The 20,088-nt window shown below is 37.8% G+C and overlaps 1 protein-coding gene across 6 annotated transcripts in view; it reads right to left on the bottom strand.

The window, feature by feature from the left end:
• The window catches only part of LOC119863092 (CREB binding protein), a 182,516-nt gene that overhangs the window by 14,502 nt on the left and 147,926 nt on the right, over positions 1 to 20,088 (bottom strand). For all 6 annotated transcript variants that reach the window (XM_043493200.1, XM_038420859.2, XM_038420860.2 and 3 more), the window contains 9 exons: positions 14,855 to 14,935; positions 13,995 to 14,051; positions 13,043 to 13,120; positions 12,431 to 12,498; positions 3,750 to 3,900; positions 2,758 to 2,904; positions 2,136 to 2,249; positions 1,392 to 1,557; positions 95 to 262 (listed from right to left, as the gene is read on the bottom strand). In XM_043493200.1, coding sequence (XP_043349135.1) covers positions 95 to 262; positions 1,392 to 1,557; positions 2,136 to 2,249; positions 2,758 to 2,904; positions 3,750 to 3,900; positions 12,431 to 12,498; positions 13,043 to 13,120; positions 13,995 to 14,051; positions 14,855 to 14,935 — 1,030 coding nt within the window. The remainder of the gene's footprint in view (positions 1 to 94; positions 263 to 1,391; positions 1,558 to 2,135; positions 2,250 to 2,757; positions 2,905 to 3,749; positions 3,901 to 12,430; positions 12,499 to 13,042; positions 13,121 to 13,994; positions 14,052 to 14,854; positions 14,936 to 20,088) is intronic.

Raw genomic sequence — 20,088 nt, forward strand, 5'->3', positions numbered from 1 at the left:
GCATCATCAGTATCGGGTATGAGCTCTAGCTGAGATTAGCAACTTGGACAACTTCTGATCTGGGGACAAATATTGTATATGAAGGTTAACTTACCTCTGTTGTTTCACTAGCTGCTGTACTTTCCTCCTTCTTCCTCTCCTCCTCTTCCTGTTCCAGCTCCTTAATGCTCTCTTCCAGCACATTTGGCCAGAAATCACCTTCAAAGTAAGGCAGCTCCTTGGCACTCGTCAGCCTGTCCTCAGTTGCTTGTTTGAAGATGTCCTGTTAAATGTGTCACACAATAGTAAGATTGAATGAAGTACAAAAAAAAAAAAAAGCAAGCCTGAAGTCAATAGCAGAACCTGAGGCATACCTGCTGCACTCACATGGCTTAAAGCTTTTTTAGTACACTTGAAAAGGAACTGGTTCTACATGGAGGAGTTTACAGTGTATTCTAAAACACTGCCACAAATACAACTGCACAGCTAATGATTATAAAGTTACTAGCAATGTGTATATATGTTTAGTTTTTTGAAAACAAAGTATTTGTATGATCAGAAAAGAATAGATTCTCTAGCAGCCTTCTCTTTCTCCTTTGTAACCCTCAGTGGAATACAATAGGGACCATTACTCAAAGAAGAGAACTCTTTCTCAAAGTAGAGTTTTTGAAAGAAAAAAAAAAACTGGTCATTAGGCTAAACGTTAGCCAAGTGTCCTATACCCCTAGGAAAGGACATCTCTCCTACAAATTTACAAGCTGCACAGCTTTTCCGTTACAAGATAAGCAATGAATGTGTCAAGGGCACTACAGACCTTTTCATTCACTACTCAGCTAAGTTAGCTAATTAAGAGTGAACGGCATAACTTTCCTTAGCATCATACTTCATAAACTCAGTGAGAAAACTCCTTTCAAATGAACTGTGCACCTTTAGCCTGTGATTTTCAATGGGTCATAACTTGGTCAAATCAAAATCAATTTTTGCCACCATCCTCCAAAGCATTTTTCCTTGACGAAGGCTATTTCCATGCCAAAATTCAGTTTTCACCTCCAGGCATTTCAGGACCACTGCTGTTCAAATAGGCCTGATTAAAATATGTATCTATCTACTGTATAGCTATCTAGATATTTATTTAATTTTCCACTCTCTATCCAAACCTGGCTGAAATAGTTTTGCTCAAATGCTCACAAAAAAATATCCATTAAGGCAGAGACCCAGACTAAAAGGCTGTAACCTCAGAGGTGAAAGTTGCAGAAAACTGTAAGCAAAGAAAGATAGTGGCTAAGAATGTAAATGTTTATAAAACATTAAGCAGAACAGTCACTGCCTCTTCCCTTACATTGAAGTGTAGTAAGTAGCCTAGATATAACGAACACTGTAAAATCAATCCAGCCAGTAAAAGGTATACAAACCTTGTAGTCATGAATGATCCTCTCAGCAAATGCCTTGTCCAACATCTTTTTATACCATTCTTGCAAGCGTTTGGGTTTTGGTATTTTCTGATCAGGGGGATGGCAATGGAAAATATAGTCATCTCCTTCACTTGGGGGACATGCCCAAATGTGACCTGTCACATACCTGCAGGTTACATGTAAAAACCAACATCTCAATTAACGCTCAGCACTGTAATTAAATTCCTTTGCTTTTTCTATACATAAACCCAACCACATGTACAAATGGACTCAGACTTCTCGCTTCCTTATAAAGATGTTGGAGAGTTTTATGGCAGTAATAGCTTGTGTCTATACAAGGGCCCATGGTCTAATCATGGAACTTAGGCTTTGAATGGGCTATTTAGTACCCAACTCTCTCACCAGTTTAGTGGGTGGAGGGAGTGAGATTCTCTCAGTCTAAAAAGGGAAAGAGAAGTTTAGGAAAAACATTCCCAGTATGGGGAAAACACCACTATACGCTCACTGATGCAAAAATCCAAACAATATCTCCAGTGTGGGAGAAGAAGTGTCTATTTCATAAGACTCTTGAGAAGATGGTGGAAGGAAGGTAAGAGATTGTCTTAAACAAATCAAAAGCCCTCCCCACACCCAAATAAGAGAGAAGTCTACTCTTTAATTAAAGTTACATAGAATAACCATACTGTTCACATGACATTGAATTACAGCATCATTTTGCAAAGAATTCAGACAACTTTTGCTCACCCAAGTTTCTTCACATACTCCAGATATCCAATAAGGATTTCATGATAAACGGCAGTTCGGAGGCAGCGGGGTCGGAAGAAATGAATACTATCTAGATACGATATGTACACACGCCTGTGAGGATGAGGGAGAAAACCAAAAAAGAAAACGATTCAAATACAAACCACATTAGCTTTCATAAGACTGGTGTTCAGCTTTTACAACAGCCACTGACTTGGTTGCTTTGGGCAGGGACCTGGAAAATAAAGACTGCAGCTGATTTCAAAGAGGAGCATTACTTTTCACTGACCAAAGAGACATGTTAAAGTACATAATGTAAAGTTGCTGAAATAAAAGTGAAATATTGCCAGCGTTTCACCTTTTGGACAACAGACAAAGATATTGAGAGACCAGGGAAAATGCTAGCATGGAAGTAGACAGATTTGAATTTTATGTACTTCCTAACATTTTGACTGTCAATTTTTTTTGTGTGTGTGGAAAAGTCTTCACCACACTTAACTTTATAGTAAGACTGCGTGTGCCATGAATATTTCAGTATGTGGAAGTATGGGTAGCTAGCCTGTATTTAAAGTATTAAAAGGCTCCATGTGCACCAGTCACTGCTGTAGAAATGAAAAAGTACCTGGTATTTGGAGGTGGGCAGTCAGAGCCATACTCCTGTACATGCATGCCAAAGAAGCACACATCCACTCCATCTATCTCCTCGAAAGCAAACAGAGCTTTGGTTCGGTAAGGGAAGGACTCTGACATTTCACCAGAATCCACAAACCTGCAGGAAAGGAAGAAATCAATGGACTCTAAAATTCTATCAAAAAGAAAACAGATCTTTACAACATTTTTTAATTCTTCAGAAATATTTAAGTACCAGTTGTGGCAGAGTATAGAATCATATTAAAATGGCATCATGGCAATGCAAGGCCAGTTTCCATAAAGGCTTGAGACAAAAGTTTTTCCATACAATTAACTTATGATTGAATATGTACACACAAAGTACAAAAGTGTCCAAAGAAACTGCCAGCCTCTAAATAAATGGTACATTAGTTATAACGCATTGAAGTGAAAGTGAAATGCAGTCAACACTCTGCCGTCTTTGGAATAAAACTAAAGTACTTTTATGGATAAAGCCTTTCAAAAACCATCTCATTTATCATGAAATAGCCCATTTACTTTAAAAGCATTTCCAGAAGCCAATGTATAGAGAAAGGCAACATAGTTAATGAAATGTTAGAGTAGAACTTTATTAATCTGCACTGTACTAAATTGCACATCCTACAATCTGCACAAAAATAGTGATTTTTCCTCACCTTATCTAGATTTAATAGTAATAAGAGACCTCAATGTTGCATAATCTAAGATTGAATTATTTTTACAAAATCACTACAGAATATATCAGTATCATAAGTTAAAACACAACTCCCAAAATAAATTAAAGTACATTTTATGGTGTATTGACTTAATTATGTTTGTTCACTTGCTTGCCAATTACCAAACTCTGATAATTTACAAAGCGTCTCCATATCAGTGCAAACTAGTGAGATTCTACTATACCTAGGTAGGCAAAAAGTTACACCAGAAACATACGTCAAAATGCTACCATAATAAAAGAGGACTAACCTGGATTTCATTCCTGGTTTTACTTCTACTGTCTTATCTGAACTGGCTACAACTCTGACAAAGACTTCCCCAGCTTCAGGATGATTCTGTCGCCGCAAAAACTTGTTTACTCTATCTTCCAAATGATTTCCTAAACGGGTAGTTTGAAGCCCTAAGGGGGAAAAATATCAAGACCAAGTAAGTAAGTAGTGATAAAAAGTTTGGGGAAACTGAAGCATAGTTTAGATTGAATCACAGTGTCAGAGATCTTTCTGACTCACTGCTCCTAGGATGCAGTCACAGTGCTTTCAGTTTTCTTTACTATTGCATGAGAATTAGAGTTACCTTCTACAACCAAAATAAAGTCACCTTCTTAGCGAAAGTTAAATTTACACAACTATTATAGGCAGGCTAACCACACCACAGTGGAAAAAACACTTTGTAAATGCACTAACAAAGGAGGCTTTTATGGTAATTTAAAATTTGTAGGCGATTTTTTAAATACTGCAAAATTTTTCTTGTAAGAAAACACTCATTTGGCTGCTTGACAGAGATTACATCAGTTTATAATCCTGGCTCCCAGCCACACCTTTTCAAGCAAAGCAAGTCAACAGAAATGAAAAGCCTCCTGACTTCAGTGGAGATTTCACTGTTTTTAAAACAGAAGTTTTAGTTTGAGTAATCTACATAATTATAAAAATGTACATATTGAGCTTTAATAGTTATTTGCAAAGGCAAAGAAGCCCCTAAAGGTTCAAGTCCACATCCTGTATATCCCTGCTCTACTAACTCAGTTTTTCTTTTTACATAAGATTTAAAAATTATTCATGAAAAAAGTACACTACAGACAAAAAGATACAATTTTTAATAAATTCAAAATATAAATTCTTTCAAAACATTACTTTTAAAGAAAAATAACCCTTGTCATTTAAATTGTGAAAATGAAAGTACCTTATGTTGTAGGGCTTATTGCTACTGCTTTTTAAATCATTTATACAATTTTACATACAAATTACTACTTGGCAAAATGTATTTAATTATTCTAGTCTTACCAGCATAGTTCCTCCCTACCTAAAATCAAGGTGGTGTTATAATTCATTTATGCATTTTCATGGTCAGCCATTTTACCCTGCTACATTTAATTTACAGTCCGTTGCAGCTACTATTCATCAGTTGTAGGGCTATGTGATTTGTCACAGAGGTCACGGAAATGTGAATTTGAATAAAGTCAGTGAAATCTTGGAAAAATGGCTGTAAACACACATTTAATTAGGCCCCCAGAACAAGTGTTGTGGTGACCTGGACACAAGGTCACAGTGCTACTCATGTTTGGCCTGTCCACCCCTCCATCTCCACCTACAGAGGGTGGACAAGCCAAATCTGAGTGGTGCTGCAACCCTGTATGCCGGTTTGCAATGCCTGGAGCTGGGCCCAACTCTGAGGGACAGGAGTCTATGGGGTGAGTGCAGGGTGGACTTACTCTCCAATCTCCCGCCCCCCCCGAAGGGGTCTCATCATTCAACATCCCTATGATACTCATTTATGTAGCAAAAACTACATTAACTGGTGACCCTTTCATTACTTATCTTCTTTTCCTCCCTCACCTCTGCAATGAAATGTACTAAAAATTTCCATGCCAAAACCTTAATCAGTTGCCATTTAGCCAGGAGGCAAGACTGTTGTCTCTTATAACTGACCACCTGGGGTGTTCACATAGTAGTGGAACTGAATACCCACCTGAAGATTACTTTAAAACCCAAGAGTGCATTGACAGCGGTAATGACGCAAAAGATGACACCATTCCTACCTACAGAGCTTACATTCTAAGATTTTATTTCATATGAAAATATACAATATATTAAAAATCTTGATATAAAAATTAATCCTAGGAATACCCCTTTCTTAACACTTTGATAATCTAACTCCACAATCTACTGGGATTCTGTGGTTAGGACATCAGCACAGCACACTCTGGAGTGTCACAACATGGGAGACTGCGTACTGACTGCAGAGGAACTTGATAAATGGAAAGCTGTATCATTTCCACTTTTAACACTAATACGCTGAACGATGATGTGGGACATTCCACACATCATATTACAGTAGATTGGGCTTTCAAGTTTACATCTGCAGATTATTGTTAAAAGCGGTATTTAATTTTGGCACTGTTTCTATCTTAAGAACACAGAAAAAAGGTGCATAGCTCCATTATATGAAACTAATTAATTGCATCCAGCGTATTTTTAGCTAGCAGTTGTAATGAATTCTAATTATTTTGTCCTCATTTTAACATCTTTCAATGGGTAATTCTACCAAGTGATTCCCACTTCCCTTCAAAGTCATTTCATCACTCTGTGCTATTGCACAGTAAGTCATGGAAACTAAGGAGAAGGCCAAATGAACAGATGTATAGAGCAAGAATATAATTATGTTTGTAAGAAATTACAAACATCCATGCCAACCCAAGCATTAACCCTAAAATATAATCCTTAAGAGCCAAGCATTTTGACTGCTATAAAAATGTTAATATTCTTTCTGTTAACAGGCTACTACATTTTTGGCTCTCAGCTACAGTTCATACAGTTACTATAAAAAGCTACAGAAGGAGTTTTAAACTTATTTTTCAAGACAATCCTGACTAAAGTTTGAAAAACATATCTGGCACCTACTACCTTGAGAGCTTGGGGGACCTTTTGGCTAAGTTCCCTCTCAGTTGTGTGGCCATGCAGCAGGCTATCACAGGCCACTCAGCTGGGGAGAGGTGCCCCTCCCCCAGCCCAGCCAGAGCTGCTAGGGCTGGGTCACATGCAGTGGAGAGGAATTAAAACCCCAAACCAAGCAGGAGCGCCCCCTGCCCATTGTGCCACAGCCAACTCACCTGGTGAGTTTAATGAGCGACTCAGCGGGAGAGGTGCTTGAGCCTCTGCCCCACGACCCTGCTGCGCCCCACAGGATGGAGTGTCACGCTGCCCCAAGTCCCCTGCAGCCACTGCCCCTCATCTTGCCCCCCCATCTCACCCCCACCTTGCGAGTCAGCTAGCTCAGGGAAGCGAAGGCTGATCCCCCGCATGGCCTGTGGGGCACGTGTCTCCACGCCTGAAGCTCAGCTGGGGGCACAATTCCAGTGGCTGATGCAGCCAAGGGTGGTTTTACCCCTCCTGTGGGGGCTGGAGAGCTCAAACAGCTGCAAGCGCCTTCCCCATGGGTGCAGGGGGCGGAAGACAGAGCCTTTCCCATGCAAAGTTTCCCACTTTGCCAGCAGTCCATGAAGCTGGAGGAACCCGCAGTGGTGGGGGGGGGGGGTCTGTGCCAGGGGGTGGCCCCTTCCCCTGAACTGTGCTGGGCTGGAGGAGTGGAGCTGTGTGTGACCCAGAGCCCAAACCTCCAGCTTGAGCCTTCACCCCCCTCTTCCTCCCAACCCTTTGCCCTAGAGAAGCCAACCAGTCACTGGAAAAGAGCATGCACGCTGCTGTTCGGAATCTCCATCTTTTCCTGCTAGTTGGTGTCCGACAAATCTGAAATGCTCAACCTAAAGCAGAAGTGGCACACACTCTCTCTGATCTCTTCCTCAACAGAGCCTCCTGTTTGCTGTGATGATGGCATGGGATCTTCATTCCTCTACCTTCTACTAGGCAAATGCCTTCTGTGAGGGAAAGTTGGTCTCTGCTACACTGTCCTTCCCTTAAGTTTTCTGGGTGCTGAATGGGGAAGTGTCCACTCTTCCCTAGTCAGTTTACAAGTCTCCCCACTGCACAGTTCCAGGTCCTTCCTCCGTTGCTGGTCATAGTTCTCCCAAGTAGCAAAGTAAAACTGACCTGAGTCTTGTCAGTTTTTCAGATGACCAAATGATTCTGAACAGGCATAGTGAACACTGCCAAACTTCAGCAGAGTAAGAACTGACCAGAGCTCTGAGCAGCAGCAGAGATACTGGAGCCATCTGTCTACATATTTAGGAAGACAATACTGTAACAATTAAATTAGATTTATATTTGGAAGTTTATCTTTGCAACCAGGAATGTTTGAAATTAAAGAAAAAAAGAAGCTTGGATATTGGAGAAGTTGACAGCAATTGCCCAGAAAAACTTTCTATGGGAAAATGCATTTTTAAAGCCCTTCTCTTTTACACTATTTGCAAATTTTGCTGTTTAAGCTAGTGGTTCTTACCTGTGGTCTACCTAGATCTGACTTCTCGTCCTTGTTTCTACATCTCTAGAAGGGGCCACTACTAAAACAAATTGGGGGGAGGGGAAGAAAGAAGGGAAGCTGAAGCTGCTCTTAGGAACTGAAGCCACCAGTGTGCTAGGATTGCCAGTCACCTCAGGGGGCTACCAGCAGGAGAGTAACATCAAGGGAAGGAGGAAAACAGATGGCCAGGCAATATTTACAAGAGAGCAGGGAAAGAAGAGAGGAACAAAACAGTGGGGTGGAGAAGATGAACTGAAGAACAAAATGAAACTGTAAAAATTATCCCCCCCCCGACAAAAATTAAATGCAAAATATCTATTAAAATATGATCCATACTCTAAAGGAGTTTGAAAACCTTTGGTTTAAGCAAATATTTGTCATGGAACCAATGCAAAAAACAGCCATAGAGAAGAGACATTAACTCCTCAAAAATAAGATTAAATAAAAATTGTATTTTTATATCAAACTACTACCATCACTGTACAAACTTAATTTGAAATCTGATTTTACACAGGATCTGTCTTTCTTTACCTACTATTAAAATACCAGCAGTCAGACAATACTACAGAAATCAAGTAAATGAGGCTGTTTAGGACACTGTATTAATTATTGTGCTTTGGTAACATAGCATACTATATAGCACATAAAATCAGACATTTATGAGATCTTTTCAGCATGTAGACATATGAAACTCTGTTTAGGTCTGAGTGGTAAATATAACTTGTAATTCACTACCTTACAAATTAATGTAGTTTAAATGGTAAACTATAAAGTGTCAAATACCTGTTTATAAATTCCCAAACATAGGAGTATGTTCCAGATTTAAACCATAATAAAAACCTTTTGGACTGCTAGAACCTGTGACTTCTAAAGAACAAAATACATTCCCTTCTCAATTCCAATCTTTCTTGTTCATTTCTGGTTACTTAGAGCTTGCTTTTCCTTTAATATGTATATCTTTTCATGCAATCTTTATGTAGTTAATATCCAGCCGAGAGAGAGGAGAAAAAGTCTAGACATCATATGTGCTCAGTAACTGTAGAAGTTAGTTGTTTTTCACAGTTTAGATTTAAAGTGTAAAAAAGAAATAATTTAAAGAATTTTTTTTTCTATTTTAACTTTTTTAAACTGAACATTCTTTATAGTTAATTTCTAAGATAATATTTTCATTAGATATACTTCCGTGCTCTCTGCCTCTACCCTTTTAAGTAATGCTATTGGGAACCCTGGGCCCAATAAAATATGAATGGAAGCATGATGTTTCTTCCTATGCCATCATTGCAGCTTTTGTAGGTATTCAAGGGGGCTGGAACAATTTTTACAGTTGGGGTGCTGATGATGGAAACCATGTATTTGGTGTTTGTTATTACTATTTCAAGCCATGGGGTGAGGCAGCATCCCTAGTTTGAGCCCCACAGGATTCCACAGAATATTCTTGCTACCCGTTATACTGGCCAGGACCTCTGAAAAGCCACCCACTTGCAGTTGGACTTTCTATGACAATGCCTCGTATTAAGGACGTAAGCGATGCAAAGAACCTTGCAAGTGCCTCTGTGGTGGGGTTAATTTTATCCTAGTAACAATTCCATAATTAAGGTTTAATTTAGCCCTACTTTCAGTGTACCTCTAACTTTTTATTGGAGCAATAAAAAATTTTTTTTTTTGCAAATTGGAATGCTTAAAATAGAGTAAGAAATTAAATCAGGAGGAATGTGCAGGATTAAAGATCTTTATATGCCACTTTATAAAAATACCTGTGTTTTATATTGTCCCCTAGCATCTTGTGCTTTTTTGGCCTAAGTGTTTTAGGTTATGGTAGGTTTTAAGAATTCTAAACTTCACACACAGATGCAGCTCTTTGTGAATTCATGAATTAGGTATTTTTAATCCTTAGAACACTTTCTACAGACAAGTTATTTAGAATCCTTAACTCTTATGGAGAGTAAGAAGGGATCAAATAAGACAATCCAGTTTCATCTTGCTGGGAGGTGTCATGCCTGTTTATTACTATTTTTGATGGCACTGGAGGGCTAAAGAAATCCTCTATGATCAAAGAAGGCAAGAAAAGGGGCAAGTGTGAGGAGGCGAGATGTGAGGACTGAAGAGGGCAATACAGGGAAATTAGGCAGAACAAGTGGTAGGAATCAAAGAGGGGACCTTCCGCTTGTCAAAGATGATTATTAGCCTAACTGCACTTGTCAGACAGAAGAAGAGACTAATAGAAAGCTTGCTGGGTTGGGGCAAAAGGAGAAGTGTGGGGGAGTCCTCTCACCACTTCAAGACATGCCCCCCACCCAGGAGGCATACAGGGAGTCCCAGGGAATGAAGTAGTTCCCCTAAAGCGTGGTGCCCAGGAAACATGTATACTTTAAAAATGTAACAAAAACCAAGAAAAATCCCACTTAAAAAGTTACGCTGGTGGTAATGCATCAGTAACCCAAGGGTAAAAAAAAAAAAAAAAAAAAACTTACAATAATACAGTCTCTCTCTTTCTCTCACACACACCCAGGGAACTCAAAGTTATGAATAAACTTAAAAGAAACCAAACATTTCCAAGTACAGAAATGCACTCAGACAATCTTAACTCTGTCTCTGTAGTGATGTCCTGAGGGAGGTGAACGGAAATAAACGCTAAAACAACCTTACCCACCCATAACAAGTTAGTCTCAACAGCAACCACAAACACCAGAATACATTATTCTTAATCTTACAATGGCTGGGGTTTGTACAGTCATAAAATGTCCAGAGAATAAAACTGTACTTAATAAAATCTGGAGTAGACAAACAGAATACTAAAGGCCATCATTCCACAATCTTCATTATGCGTTTGATTTTCAAAAGCATGCAGCACTGGCTTAACAGCTCCCACTACAGTAAATGGTAAAACTTGGCTTTTATTGAAGTCAATGGCAAGTTAGGCCAATGAAAATTTTGAAAATCCCACCCTAAAACTCCATGTGCCACCAATTATAGAAATATCAGTAAATAAGAATTATTGCATCTACTTACACACATCTCCCAAGACTAGCTCATGAATGTATGGCACATGCATGAAAAAAGTGAAAATGAGCGTGTTGACAAAGAACAGTTACAACTTATATACAAAAGTCTGTGCAAGCTGTACAAATGCATTATCTTCTCAATCTTTAACATTTCCGCTACCATGTACTGCCTCTACGAACAAAGATAACAAAGGGAAGATGGGAGTACAGTGAGTTGTGATCACCAGATCAATACTCTGGCTTTTACAAACTGAAGAGATGTTCACTCCAGTCTGTGTCCTTGATCCAAAAATACCACTTCATACAACGTGGAGTGTTTGCTTACTCTGCAAACCCTTAATTACAAAACTACAGTGTTCAAAATAATGGCCTCAAATATGAAAAGAACAAAGGAAGAAAGTTTGGAGGCTGGCATCACCACAGTGGAGTAAGTTAAGGTTGTCTGTATGCCTTTCCAATGTTTGGATTTGTTTAAATTAACTCTGAATTTCCTAGGTTTCTAATGTTTAATTTGTTTTTCCACTCTACACTATGAATGCCATATTCTGCAGTGCTGGTCCTTATTGTATATTCAGCACTTGTACTGTACATGGAACTTTTATTGACATCACTTGGTGTTCTGTGGAGTTAACGTGTACACAATCTGCAATAAAGATTAGCACAGCAGAATGAACATTTTGCCCCATGTGCCTAAAAGCTTTTGTTTTTTAATTAATATTTCAACTACAGCTTGACAAAAATATGAAATTAGAATGTATTTGAAAAGTTCTAGACATAAAACATGACAACTAAGTATGATGTCTATTCAAACTGAGAATTTCTATTACTTTATACTAATTCGAAAGGCAGAGAGAGCTGTAAAAGGAAACTGATCATTTAACATTCCTGAATTACACCAGAAGTGCATGGACTACCACAGTATGAGTCTGCACAACTTGTATATTTTAATTCTTGTTGATTGCCAAGCATAGACATGTCAGACGTTTATTTCTGTTTTGAGGCTACATGGAAACTAGTCTAAGTTTAATCAGCAATCTATGTATTTAGTTTTGAGTTTCTGCTTTATTTCATACCTCAGAATTAGAAATATATATATATGTTGCAAAAAACCCCAACTGCTCAAAATCAGAAGTTCAGCTCTCAGCACCATCCAATATAATCACTTCCACTTAACAGTGAATTCTGTGCTGTTCATTGAGTTCTGCATACACTAGCCTTTGAGAAATCTCTCACCAGTGCACTAACCATGGTGCAACTCCAGGACACAGGCACTGATGATCGAGACCTGTGAAGAGCAGGTCTACATGACACTGAGTAAAATAATGGCAGCCACTGTTGCACTAGTACTCCTAATATTGCTAGCATTAGTGAAGCTGCACCAGTGGTAGGGGAGATCTCCTCTGCAAGCCTAACATATACTAGAATTTGGAATGGAAGGTACTGGGGCGGGAGCACAGGCAAGATAAAGGTTGAAGACATTCTGAAATGTATGAACAAAAAACCACACAAACTTACTCTTAGCACTGAATTTGTTCTCTTTACGTGTTCTACCAGTTTTCTTCAGACAATTGTCACAGACAAAGCTGTAAAACAAATTTTTGCTGATAATTTAGTATAAACAGCCCCAGCTAGCTTAATCCACCATTAAAAACACTTTTACTATTAATAGTAGTAGTCAGAAAAAAAATGAATGGAAAAAAAATCATTCCGAACTACTGTCTCATCATTAATACGGATTAGGAACAATTTAAGTATATCAAGTTCAGAAAATGTTAAATGCTTTAGAGTTGGTTTACTCATTCCACCAAATGAGTAACTAATATTGCACATTCATTTTATCTTTCTTTTAATATTTATCCCCTACCCTTATCCAACTTTTACAAACAGTAAGTAATTTAGAAAGAGGAAACAATGTGGACAAGTTTCTCCCTACATATTTTAGCTTGAATATGCAAAGGAGCCACTAACAACCAAATTAAAAATTCATTTGCAGGTGGTTTGTCTCTTTATATGTGGTCCCTGAAAGAGAATTAGTGTGTGTAAATCAACAGCTCAACAGGATCTACACAGTTAAGAGTTTCATTATAATTGCAGAAGAAAGGCTAAAACCCATCTAAGGCTACTTACCCTGACGGCCAAATAATATCATAATGTAGCACACAAATCTGGTGCATCTTCCGACCACATTCTTTGCAATCAACAAATCTTGGAAGAAAAAGGAAAAAAAAAGCTACCTTAATTTCCTTAGAGATAAAGAGTATGAAACTACAAAAACAAGGTCAATGTTTGTTAGGCAGGTAATTCTCCAGAGGGCTACCTTTCAACAATAAAACAAGATTATGTGGATGGGTATCAATTAAATATATTTACCTTGCTAGTAATCTCATTAAGGAAAATTTATAGACCAATGAAAAATATTTCCACACCAAAATGGAACTGGATATAGTCTGCCATTATATTTAAGATCTAAAAATGTGTATAATACACTTAAGTTAACAAGGAACTGTCAAAATGTTGTGGGCCCAAAAGAGAATGAGAATGGTCCTTTGTCCAAACTCTTACTTTCTAGACCCTTTCCCTGGGTCCTACCGGTCATCCATATTTAAGCTAAATTTCCTATTGACTGAAGTAGGGAATTCTGCTTGCAAAAAACAGGTATTCTATGACCTCCATCTATTTTCGTTTTCAACTAACTGTTGCAAACACAGGTTGAGTAAAGTTGCTCAAGCTTACTGTCAACCTAACACCTAGTTCAGCGATTCTCAAACTATGGGTCGGGACCCCAAAGTGGGTTGCAACCCCATTTTAATGAAAAGTTCTATAGAAGTACAAGATATTAAAGGCACATTTTCCCCCAAATATAGTATGTTTAAAAGTTGCCATACAAAGGGCTAAGAACTCTATATAAAGATTTTGCTACCTATTTGGGTGGAGATGGGGAAGAGGATTGCTCTGGCTATATAGTTTCCCGTTTCTGAAATGCTGGCCACTGAAGGAAGTAGTAGCTGTAATAACTACACAGTGATTATCAGAAAGTCGGGTTAACTTTTTTAATAAAAAAAGATGACATAATACTTACGGCTCTGGATCTAGTGTATCATTTTTCTTCTTTTCAAACTGATCTTTTGAGATTGTTCTAAAGAGAAAGAGTAAAATGAAATTTTCCTATTGCCAGCATTACATCAGGTGAAGCTAAGACCTTATCACGATCACCTGAATTGCAGCAAATGATTGAAATCTCAAGTCTGAAGAAGAAAGCACACCAGGGGAATTCATGTTTTGTTTAGACAAAGCAATTCTACTCATTTTTATTTTAACATGTATTTTTTCAGTTAGCATAACTAGTTAATTGTGTAGTAAGCTAAAAGCACTATGATTACTACACAAATATACTCAATGTAAGATCCAATATAAAATGCAAAAAAACCTAGGAAAGTTGCAGTAAGTAAAGAAGCCCTCTCCAAAAATAGTTGGTCTTGACTGTAAGCCTTGTTGCACCTCACTTCAAGCCAGTCTGTCAGGCTGAAAACAAGCTATAGCATTCATTCATGAAATGAGTGCTTCAAGAAGGTTACAGATCAGGCTTTCCAGCAGTATTGCCCTGTTTCACTAGCAGATGCAAATAAGCAATGAATCATTAAAACTTGCTTTCTGTTTACACTTTTTAGTGTCTGCTGTCTCTGAAATCATTGGTACATGGGCAGCTATCAAGGAGTGTGGCAAATAAAAGAAATGAAGACAGGGAATATTGATAAATGTCTGACACTGTAACAGTAAGTCACCTGTACCCATATAAACCTTCTCCTAGTAAGAAACTATACACCTTCCCTTAACTTACCCTAAAAGCAGCAAATGGTCAATTTCAGACAACCAAATCAAGACTGAAAATTCTTTTCCATTATTTTAAATGTAGCATTAAGAAGAATCATGATTACTTACGTTTGTGGCTGTGAAGGGTCATCACCCAGGGTAACATTCTCCCCCTGGATTTCAGTGAAACACTTCTCACAGAAGTGATACCTGTCAGCAAGAAGGCCATATTTGGGTGAACTGGTCCATCATATTACACAGCCACCCAAGCAACGGAGCCATCAATCAGAGCAGGGCAGATCACCACGACGAAAAGGGGGGCGTTGTTGGTTGATTGATGGGTCAGTGTGGACAATGAAAAGGAACAGAGGGAAGGGAAGGGCAGGATTAGAGAACAGGGAAGGGAACAAACAGCACAGACATAAGAGGTAAGATGCAAACACCAAGACAACACAGAGCAGAAAGCCAAGGCAAAGCACAGATTAGCATTCGGTCTCATTTTATACATTACAGGCCATCAGTACTAACAAATAATAGGTTGTCAATCAAATTCAAAATTTTGGAATCATTTATAAGTAGCTGTTAAGTGCTACATTTGTATATCCTTCAAATTTAAGAATTTGGATTTGATTTTCATTAGTTAGAGAAAATGCTGTATAATTTCAGGCGTAAGAATTAATGAGTTTCCTTGGAAAAGAACACCCTGTCAAAAAGCCTGAAAAATATTTCCACAGAGAGTAAAAAAAAAAAGGGAAGATATGCCAAAAGCATTCAATGATGTATTGTAAAACTGCAAAGGCAGAAATAATCCTAATGTTGAAAAATCTATAAAAATATTAGAGATTCAAAAGTTATTTGGTTTATAAAATGAAATGTGACCAAGTGCTCAGCTAACTGTATATTAATACAAATGAAACCAAATCCATACTCTAGACAAACATTTAACAGAAATGCACTTATGGGTCAGAGTTTCCAGCCATTTATATATGAATACAAGTAATATATGTATATATGTGAACAACTTTTTATATATTGCACATACATACAATATATTTTAGTTGTACATTAAAGATCTGCAATGAAGCTTTGCAAATTGAATGTAAAGCAGGTTACAATTTTGGGTCACTAGACCAACCATCAGCCAATCCATGATACTCAGCAAAAACATTGCTATGATTTAGTAAACCGAGTTGAGTAAATGAGAGGTCTACTTAAAGATACAATCTGCATTTGAAAAAAAAAAATCTAGTTACACAGATTTTTTTGTAGCAGATGAACTGGAACCAAAGTTATCAGAATTGTAAACAATACAAAAGAAAAAAAAATCTAAATGTTTGGAAAGGGTATGACTTAAAACATGAACAAAGTTAACAAATATAGGCCACAACCATAGAAAGTAAAACTGGCCACACAGGATCATCAAAATAAAAAGAGCTGTATGAAGGTTTAAGAGTGAGAAGAGAGTATAAGCACCAATGGAAGCACAGTAAAATGCAGTTTTAGTACTCAACACCAGATCTATAGGTAAAAGTGATGAGCATAAAAGGCATCAGAATAGGACTCAGAATGCCACACTGAACCAACAATGTATGAGATGGAAATAAATAGGGTTGCTTGCCCCTTCATTCATTCAAATACCTCCCCTCTCCCACTACTGTAATCCAGGTGACAGCTTTCCGATGCTGTATTTTCATGGAAACAGCGAAGTCATTTGCAGGCTCTTACTGAAATGTATTGAGCGGAACTTTCTTCTTGTGACCGGCACTAACCGTTATGTTTGTAGTAAGATGTAAATTTTAAAGCATTTGTAAAACAACCCAAATTCAAACAAATTGAACTTAATTCCTCAGTGGTACCCAATAACCATTGGATGCAGCTGAGGAAGGGAGCTGCAAAAGAGCTATCTGAAGGTCCCAAATCTTGGAGCCTACACTTTCTCCCAGAGTTTACCTCAACTAGCTAGCATGAGTTAAAACTGCAACTGTCTTGTCTTCACTAGGACTTTATGTGCATTAGTTAACATGAATTACTTTAACACAAGTTAAAAATATGCTTTTTTTTCCCTAAATGAAGGACGACTTTGGAGCTGCCAGAATGATGCAGAGGAGGCAGAAGATCTAACTTGTTACCTTTTTATTGTAGGGGATTGAGATGGACAATAGACATGTTATAAATTAAGCGGAAGAGCATTTTGGCAGAGAGTACTAATTGCACATACTCTACTTCTAATAACTTTGTTTCTGAATTCTGCCTATTTCTGACACTTTGGCCGGAATAAATACTGGTGTATGTGAGTGTACATATTAACATTTTCTCAGTTACAGCAAACGCCTTTCTTTTCTTTATAGTAAGGCTGCTCATTTGCAGAGTCAAATTGAACACCTAGGCCAAATAGGTACTGCTATAACTAGAGAAATCAATGGTCATGGCTCCACTGAATTTTTTTGCATTTAAATGGTTTTGGAAACTGTTAATTCTGATACACTTTCAGATTAAGTTGATAGTCTCTGAAAACACTTACGAGACTGAGCAATAAGTAACCACAATGGACCCCTAGGCTGCATGTTATTCAAACAGTGAAGGCATTATACAAATTAACATTTTACTGATTCAATTAGTTTCTAGGGCTAGTTGATTCATTATTCATACTGTGACCATTACAGATTCTATTTTGCAAGATGCTGAGCACTCCTGCCCCAATCTATCAAAGCACTTATGCATATGCATGAAGAGAAGCACATGCTGCAGTGTTTTGCTGGATCAGAACCAGAGCTCACAGCCCCCTACAGAATTAACTACTCACAGGGATTGAGTTCCATGAAATAATTAAAATGAGAAAACAAAAAAACTGAAATACGATACCTAAAGGGTCTGAAGGTCTATACAATCAGATCGCCCAGATTATACTCTATTTATAGATATATTATGATGAATACGGAATTGCATAGAAGAAATGAGACTTGCCTGTAGCTTTGAGTTTTTTATAACAATTTTGCATGCATGCAGTCAATATTATAAGATTAAAATCTACAGCAACACCACAATACTGTGGTTACTCCAGTCATACAAAAACAACCATGTGGTTCTTGTAACACATTGAAAATGAAAAGCTTTTCAAATGCAGACTGTTTAGATAATTGTGAATCCCTCTTATTAAAGACAGCACTATGTTTCATTCAAGGCTCATATCAAGGAAAGGTTCAAACATCTTTGCATGCACATCTCTAATGGTTCAAAGTTCCAGACTGAAATTAGATAATTTTCCTTCATATATACTTTAAGTAAATAATTGCCCATTGCAATTGATCATGTATATAATAGAAAGTTTCAAATCTGTACCCAAATATTAAGCATATTTTCCAGAACAATTAATATATTTCCTTTTGTTTAAAAGCTCAGGTTTGAACTAACCAGATGAAGACCAAATTCTCCTATTGATTTATTACTTTGTAGCCATTATTTAACTGAAATGCCTGAGTTCCACAATGACTGAGCATTCTTTGTCAGGATTTAGTTAATCTGTGATATGCTGGCTTCAGATAACACTGTTATACAATCCCCAATAATGATGTCTACAACACAATTTGAAAAACAAGGATATTTAGACTACTGTGGATTTGCTAGACAAACACAATTTGTTTCATGCTAATTTACTATTTGGTTAAGTAAAAGCTAGGATTTTGGTAAGGGAATTATACAAGGAAATTGTTACTGTGAATAAGCACAGTAGAATATAGGCTTTCCATGACTTGGTACATACTTGTATTCTGTTAGGAAAATAAACTAACTGAACTGCTGTTCATTCAACCAGAACACAGTCCCCAGTGGACTGGGACTCTGCAGACCTGTGTTCAAAACACCTGCTCTGTCACTGAGGGTATGTTTACACTACAATTAGATACCTGCAGCTTGCCTGTGCCAACTGACTAGGGCTTGTGGGGCTCAGGTTAAGGGGCAATTTAACTGCAGTGTAGACTTCCAGACTCCAGGACTCTGCAAGGTGGGAGGATCCCAGAGCTCAGGCTGCAGCCCGAACCCCGGGGCCCAAGTCAGCTGGCACAGACCAGCCTCAGGTTTTTATTTGCAGTGTAGACCCACCCTGATCCACTGTGTGACTCTGGTCAAGTCACATTCCCTCTCTGTGTCTGTTTCCTCTCCCACCATGTCTTTTTTGTCTATTTTGATTGGAACTTCTTTGGAGGAGAGACCGTTGCTAACTATGCATCTGTTTAATTACTAGTGAAATGAGACTGCACTATACTACTTAGTCAACAAATAAAATCTTGCCACCCCACCCCACCCCAAACGAAGGTATCCATGCTCTATCAATCCCATATATCTGGCATTCTAACAACTGAATTTGCATTTAAAAGAACAATCCTAGTGATCTATCACCTCTTGAAAAAAAGAAACATTATTTAAAAAGGACATTCAAATATCTGGATGTTTAATCAGAAGGAAATGTCTGATCAGTTTGAAATTCTTATCCCAGGATATTGTATTTACAAATGAGATCTCTTCTCTCTTAGCAACTGTGGGAAAAAAAAAACACACTTTTTACATCAGTGTGTGTCAGTGCAAAATACCACCAGTTGAGCTGCATGCCTTACAGTACTTTTATGTTTTTAAAATTTTGAAATAAAGTCAGAAGAAACAAATCCACATGACCTATCTACAAGGCAAGTCTTCAGGTAAAGTTGCTACACATGAATGATGACTGAACATCATAGGATCAGTAAGGCCCAATCCATAATATACTTCCCTGTTTTACTAAATTAAAGCTTCTGTGAACAGCTCCTTCACCATCATAAATCTGTGACATCTGAACCACATTACATTTTTATCCCGTATCTTTAAGAGTTTCAGACACAATCCATTTTTGTTAAAAAAGTAACAAAGTATTTAGTAATAAACTAGTGAATCATTACTGCACACATTTATAATGTGTCCATCATGGAAGGATCTTGTATAATAATATCACCATCAGATACACCTGAGGACATCATATAAATGACTAATACATAAAATGCCCCATAAAAAGACACCACATTATCCACTCCTCCTCAAGAGTCACATGTCTACACAATGAAAAAATCAACTGTATTGCATAACCAGGTTACTAAATGAAAGTGCAGGCAGTTAAATATGGTCTGGTGTTTTGAGTGTATTCCGAATTGTGCTACAGCCCTGTAGACTATGAGACAGTAGTGCAATTTAGGAATAAAAATAAAACATAGTTTTGCCCCATCTAGTCTGTAAGACTGAACTGCTTCATCTGTGTTGGATGCTACAGTTTTGTGAAGTGCTAACATGATTTTTCTTAGTGCAGAGAGATCAAATTTAAAAGTGGTAGCTGTCAACGT

This window comes from Dermochelys coriacea, chromosome 10, assembly GCF_009764565.3.
Source record: "Dermochelys coriacea isolate rDerCor1 chromosome 10, rDerCor1.pri.v4, whole genome shotgun sequence".
Classification (NCBI taxonomy): domain Eukaryota; kingdom Metazoa; phylum Chordata; order Testudines; family Dermochelyidae; genus Dermochelys; species Dermochelys coriacea.